This window comes from Lucilia sericata, unplaced genomic scaffold (genome assembly GCF_015586225.1).
Source record: "Lucilia sericata isolate MDLA Ls3-8-SP2 unplaced genomic scaffold, ASM1558622v1 Contig001077F_arrow, whole genome shotgun sequence".
Lineage (NCBI taxonomy): Eukaryota > Metazoa > Arthropoda > Insecta > Diptera > Calliphoridae > Lucilia > Lucilia sericata.
The window spans coordinates 154,297-161,412 of NW_023995053.1; the positions used below are offsets into that span (position 1 = coordinate 154,297).

At 35.5% G+C, this 7,116-nt stretch overlaps 1 protein-coding gene across 1 annotated transcript; it reads right to left on the minus strand.

Annotated features, from left to right (window-relative positions):
• Positions 1-1,069: 1,069 nt before the first annotated feature.
• LOC119609875 lies at positions 1,070-6,348 on the minus strand. Its single transcript, XM_037964868.1, has 2 exons — positions 2,533-6,348; positions 1,070-1,882 (listed from the first exon to the last, which is right to left on the minus strand). The coding sequence occupies exons 1-2, from the start codon at positions 6,346-6,348 to the stop codon at positions 1,070-1,072; spliced, it is 4,629 nt and encodes a 1,542-aa protein (XP_037820796.1).
• Between the last annotated feature and the right edge of the window lie 768 nt (positions 6,349-7,116).

Genomic DNA, 7,116 nt, shown 5'->3' on the forward strand with positions numbered 1-7,116 from the left:
CGAAATGGAATTTTTTGCAAATTTTTATAGAAATTCATTATAGATATTATACAACGAATAAAGATGCATGGATTTGTAATTAGGAATATACGATATTCATAAAGATACAATATTCGGTATATATTAGATAATTATAAAAAAAATATTTTTGTTTCTAATTCAAGGATGTACAATTCAAAACGTTATTTCACAAATTTTAATATAATTTGAAATTAATAAGTTTTTTTAAAAAACTTGTTATATACGAATTTTTCCAATTAATATCCATCCTAGCATGGTGTCTTGAGCCATAGGAGTTGTGAGTGTTGGGGGATGAATTGTTGACTTTATTACGTGAGGGTATACGTCTGCACCAAGAATGATGTTAATATCACAAGCTTTGAAAAAATCAGGATCTGCTAGGTGGAGGCTTTTGTATTGGTCCGCTACTTTTTCATCAAGGTTTTGTTCTCGTAAAGGTTGGGGCAATTCATTGGTTACGATGGCGTTGACCACATACATAGGCCCATCTACAAAATGCGGTTTAAATGTTAGCTTGCACATTTGCCTTAAACCAGATCTTTCAATTGGCAGATGGTATCGTTTTGGCAGAAATTCAGCTATTTTCGTTGTTTCACTAGATGGGTTAAGAATACAACGAATGTTACCCCAGACATCGCCTAATTTGACCCTTATAATTACAGATGGCCTCAATATATCCGAATTAAACAAGTTTACAGCGGGATTTGCATTCACCTCACGAGTCACTGTTCTCGAATGTAGAAGCGTATGATGTTGTCTATTACATCTTCGGCACCTTTCAGAGCTGCGGCATCTAGATAGACAATGGCTATGAGCCAGACAATTCTTGCAGTACTTAAACCTTTCGACAACCCTCAATCTAGCTGTAATGGACATATTCATAAATTTGCGGCATGTTCGTAATGGATGATCACGTTTGCATAATTTGCAATCAGGCTGATAATTGCGATGTAGTAAACTATTTCGGGATCTTTGATTTATTTCAACGGTTGACAAGTTTCTGTTTCGGCGATGGTGGGGAGACATTATGCTGTGAAAGAGAGAATTATTAGTTTGATTGATCAGAATGTGTTGGGAGTAGAACTAATTTAGTTATTGGTCTGGTCAATATGCCTGAGGAAGTACGTATTTCCGCCACTCTAATGTTGTTGTCATGTCCAGGAAAAACCTTTTCTATACGACCAAGTCGCCATTCATTGGGAGGGAGTTTATCTTTTTTAATAACAACAAGATCACCTATTGAAAAGTTTTTTTGAGGATATTTCCACTTGATGCGTTTATGCATTTCTTTCAAATATTCTTCTTTCCATCTGCAAGCGAAATGATGGTGTAAGACGTTAAGTTTTTGCCATCTATTAACATAGCTAAGAGATTGATTAGACAAATCTGGTTCAGGGGGTGAAAGAAGAGGGGCACCAATGAGAAAATGTCCGGGCGTAAGAGCACAAAGATCATTTGGGTTTTCACTCATTGGGCATAGTGGTCTTGAATTGAGACAAGATTCTATTCTTGTGATCATAGTGGTAAATTCTTCGAAGGTAAAGCTTTGTACGTGTGTTATTTTCTTAAGATGTAATTTAAAACTTTTTACTCCTGCCTCCCAAAGGCCACCCATATGAGGAGCACCTGGAGGGATGAAATGCCAATCTATAGTTTGAAAAGAATGCTGAGCCAGTAGATTATTACGTATTTGTGACAATAAATGGATTTGGTTCTTATTAAATATGTTGGAAGCGCCAACAAATGCTGTTCCATTGTCGGAATAAAGAGCTTTTGGGGTACCACGTCTGGAAAAGAAACGGGAAAATGCGGCTAAAAATGCTGGGGTTGATATTTCGCTTGTGACCTCCAGATGAATTGCCTTTGTGGCGAAACACACAAATACTAGAACATATCCTTTAGTCACTTTGCATCCTCGACCTACATAAGATTTTATATTGAATGGTCCTGCAAAGTCAAGGCCTGTATTTGTAAAGGGACGCGAGAGAAAAGTTCTTTCAGGGGGAAGTGAAGCCATTAGCTGCTGACTTTGTTTATGCTTGTACATAACACATTGTTTACAGTTAAAAATGTAGTCTTGACTAAATTTTTAAGTTTTGGCACCCAAAATTCTATTCGCACTAATCTAGTTAATAAAGAATTGGCACCATGAATAGTAAATTTATGTAGAAGTTCAAGATAGAGACGGGTAAATCTAGCTGAATAAGGCAAAATCTTTGGAAAACGCTCTTCATACGATAGAATTGGACATTGTGCGAGTCTTCCATTTATTCTCATTATACCATTAGAATCTATAAATGGATTTAATGTGAGTAAGGGACTTTTTCTGGGGATTTCTTGATTAAGAGACAGCAATATATACTCCGGGAAATATAGCATTTGACAACAGATCACTAAACGTGTTTTTATGTACTTTATTTCCGATTGTTGTAGAGTTAAAGTTGGACAGTTGAAGTTATTTTTGAAACGAGGATGAGTTGCCTTATAAAAACGATATATATACGAGATTACGCGCATAGCCCTTGCGAGATCAGAAAAACGACTAAGAATATCTTCTGATAGTTGATTTAAATGGGATCTTATAGGTTTTATTTCCTCTATAGTGTCTATAATTGGTGATATTGAAGGCCATTCGGAATTAGGAAGTCTCAGCCATGGTGGTCCATACCACCACAGATCATTGGTAACCAGTTCGCTGGCATTGAGACCACGTGTTCCAAGGTCTGCTGGATTGTCTTGAGAACAAACATGACGCCATTTATCGTTTCCAACCTTATCGATTATTGATGTGACTCTATTCGCGACAAAAGTGTTCCAATGCGTAGGGTGTTTTTGTAGCCATGCTAAGACAATTGTTGAGTCTGTCCAACAATGCAATTCAAAACTATTAAACGTAACTTGGGACAGAAAAGACGATACCAATTTAGATAACAATTCTGCACCACACAGCTCTTTTCGGGGAAGTGTAAGAAATTTGACTGGTGCAACTTTAGTTTTAGATAGAAGTAAATGAGAAGATATATGGTTGTTTTCGTTTATGGTACGAATGTATAAAGTTGCAGCATATGCCTTCTCTGAGGCGTCACAAAAGCCGTGGAATTCAATGGTGCATGAGGGAGTATAACCAACAAAGCGGGGAATTTTTATTTGTTCTATATTGGGGTAATCGTCTAAGAATGAAAGCCAACTATTTAAGGTTTCAGGTTTTAGGTTTTCGTCCCAATCAATTTGATCCTTCCAAATCTGTTGCATAATCATTTTGGCAATGATAATTTTTGGTGCTAACCATCCGGCTGGGTCAAACAATTTCGCAATATCAGACAGGACCGTTCGCTTTGTAATATTTTCACGAGATGGTTGTTTTATGGGATTAAAATAGAAGAAATCAAGACCTGCGTTCCATCGAAGACCTAGGGTTTTAGTGGTAGTTGTGTCTTCTAACTTTAATATATCAGACGATAAGAGATGTTCGGGTTTCAGTCCGACTAAAAGTGAATTCTCATTAGAAATCCATTTGCGAAGAGAAAATTTAGCAGAATCTAAGACTTTTATAAGTTCATCTCTTGATCTGAGTGCCAGGGATAATTCATGGGAACCAGCTAGGACATCATCTACGTACATATGATTATTTAAGATGTTAGAAACTTCGGGGTAATCATTTTTACATTGTTCGGAAAGTTCTAGCAAAGTTCTTATCGCAAGGTATGGGGCGCAATTTACACCAAATGTTACAGTTTGTAATTCAAAATCTTCGATTTCTTTATCGGGTGAATTTCGGAAAATAATCCTTTGAAACGGGGTATGTCGGGGGTTAACTAGAATCTGTCTGTACATTTTTTCAATATCCGCATTGAAAACGTACTTGAACAGACGCCAACGAGTAATAAGCACAGTTAAATCTTGTTGTAGAACTGGTCCAGGAAGTATAACATCATTTAGACTCAATCCAGTTGAAGTAGCACTAGAGGCATTGAACACAACACGAAGTTTGGTGGTTGTGCTTTCGGGTTTAAGGACAGAGTGATGAGGTAAATAGTATGATGAGTTAGGGGTATCATTATCATTTGATATTTTGATCATATGACCTAGAATCGAATATTCTTCGATTACTTGGTCGTAATCGGTTTTATATTGGGGATTTCTTAGAAGTCTAGTCTCATTTCTAATAAACTGAGCTAACGCTGAATTACGAGAATGACCGAGGTGTAGATCATTAGGAAAGTCTGATTTAAAAGGAAGATATACGACGAATCGTCCAGAATTGTCTCTATAGGTTGTGGATTTGTATAAATTTTCGCAGAAAAGGTCATCGTTTGACATAGTTCTTACTTGTGGCACCTCTTCAAGTTCCCAAAATTTGGTTATTTCTTTATTTAGGTCCAAAGTATTAATAAAAGACGACACAGAGTTCAGCGTAGAATTAGGGGATTGTAACCTGCCTGTAATTATCCATCCGAAAATGGTACGTTGAGCAACAAGAGATCTTTGATGATCCCAACGAACGCCATCTCTTATAATTTTAGGGTAAATGTCACAACCTAGCAAAAGTTCAACTTTTGAAGTTTTGGAAGAATAGTTATCGGCCAAAGGGAGATCTGAGAATTTCAAGCTCATAAGAGAAGACATTTCGTAATAAGGCAGATCTCCAGTTAGTTTATTGATGACATAAGCGTCAGCTGTTGTTTCGAAAAGTTTTTCTACCGGTGAACTTATTCGTATGGGACAAATTTGGGTTGCCGTGGCGGTTAAAGAACCGCTTAAACCTGTTATATTAGTATGGGACGATTTTGTGGGAAGTAGTAATGTAGATTGGAGCTTCTTTGAAATGAATGTTGCTTCTGAAGCTGAGTCAATAAGGGCTCTAACTGTACGGCGTACGTTTCCTACGCAAATGTCTACTAAGGCTGTACCAAGAACAATAGAATTATGTGTAGTGGACTGTAGTTGTGTGGAGTATGATTGCTGCGACCTGGTTGCAGCTGAAGTTGTAGCATACTCGTCGAGGTTGTTAACCGGTTGTGGTTGAGCTGATTCATGGATGGTATTTATTGAGGAATTAGTGGGTTGCCTAGTGCTTGTTTGATTAGAAACAGTCGGGTTTTGAGAGCGATGTAAAAGAGAGTGATGTTTTCGTTTACAGAGCGAACAAGTATATTCACTTTTACATGCTTTGTAGTCATGAGATGTGCCCAAACAGTTAGTGCACCGTTTTTGCTTTTTGGCCACCGAATAACGGTCTTCAATAGACATGGATAGGAAAACGGGACAAAGACGTAAGGGATGAAACTCATTACAAAGGGAACACTTTTTGGTCTTATCATTAGACACCTTGGTTTGAAATGTATTTATCTTTTTTGGTTGATTAGAATTATGTTTCTTGAAATTACCTTTCCTTGAGAAATTTTGAGAATCGACCGAAGTTGTACGAATGTCAGCAAAACCTTCAAGAGATTGATACCTACAGGTCAGAAAACTATCCATTTCTTTCCACAATGGCAACTCTTTGGTATTTCCTAAGTGTTGCTGCCACAAATGTAGACTAATGTCAGGAAGGCACTTCGCGCAAATAAAAACAAAAATAACATCCCAGTTGCTAGTGTCAATCTTCAAAAGTGCAAGGTTTTTTCTGCAGTCGTTAATAGATCTTTGGAGCTGTTTAATACTAGGTCCAGATTCTCTATATATGGGGTTATTTAACAAATTGAATAGTGCCTTTAATTGAGTGTGAACAAGTACTCGGGTATTCTCATAGCGATCTACTAGATTTCCCCATGCTATCTCAAAACCATCGTTAGTTAAGGGGCAGTTTTTTAAGATGTCATGAGGTTCACCTTCAGTTTTCTTTAATAAATGAAACAGTTTCTCAACGGGGGATAGTTGTTTATTGTTTATGTATAGAGCCGTGAACATGTCACGAAACGATGGCCAGGAGACGTAATCTCCATAAAAAGTTTGTGTATCACACGGGGGGAGAGAAATGCAGGGTTTGGAATCACTCGAAGAGGGAGGGGAAGTGTCAGAAGAAACATCCTTAATACGAAGGGAATCTAAGATTTCGTTGGCCTTTGATAAAGCTCTCACATGAGAATCAAATGTTTTATAAAATCGTTCTTTCAATGTTTCCACTTTTACTTCTTTGCCAAGAGTTTTATAATTAACTAAAATTTCGTCATAAGCCCTTCTAAATTCATCCCAGTGACGGAGAATCTCATCTTTGTGTATTTCTAAAGTGTGTATGCTATGGTTAACAGCTGGTATACCTGAGAAGAATGCTTCAAACTCTACCACTTGGTCGGAAGTTTTTATAAAATTGTCCAATAAAGACATATTAAGAGCGTGTTTTAAAAATTGCTTCAAAGGGCTAAACGAAAAATTCACAAAAAATAGTTTACACCAAAAAGATTTATTTTCTTTAACTTTATTTATTCCAAGTTTGTGTATAGAATTTAATTCTTTGGAGAATATTTAATAATAATTAATTATTTAGAAATATATTTAATAGTAATTTAATCTAAATTACTTAAAATTATTTCCAAAAATAAATATAGTTGCTTTAATTCCTTTTTATTATTTTTGAAGAAAAAATAATAAAAGAACGATAAAATTTGTTTAAAATCAATTAAAATACACAAAATCTATAAGGTAATTTAATAACCAGAATTTATTTGTTAAATGGATAAAAGATATTTTGTTCATATATTTTTATTATATATATATTTAAAAAAAGCGGATATTTTTTTGGGTGTATTACAATTAAATTGAACTGTTAAAATTGATTATGGAATTGTGAGAAAATAATTCGGACAAATATCTGTTGTACTTATTGATAATTCTCTTAATACACAAGGCTGTTATTACCACTGTTATAATTGAGTAGATGTAATTTAAGTTGTATATTATGGCTATAGAATGTTCTCTTTAGTAGAAGATAAACAATACTGTTACCAATAATGTTAAAATTTTTGTAGATCTTGTGATATTGTTATACAAATAAATATTTTTGAACAAGTGGATTTCGTTGTTATTAGCAAGGGAAATTTGGTGTTCATAAAAATCGTAACGGTTTTTATATAAAGTGGTAGGTAGATATTATTG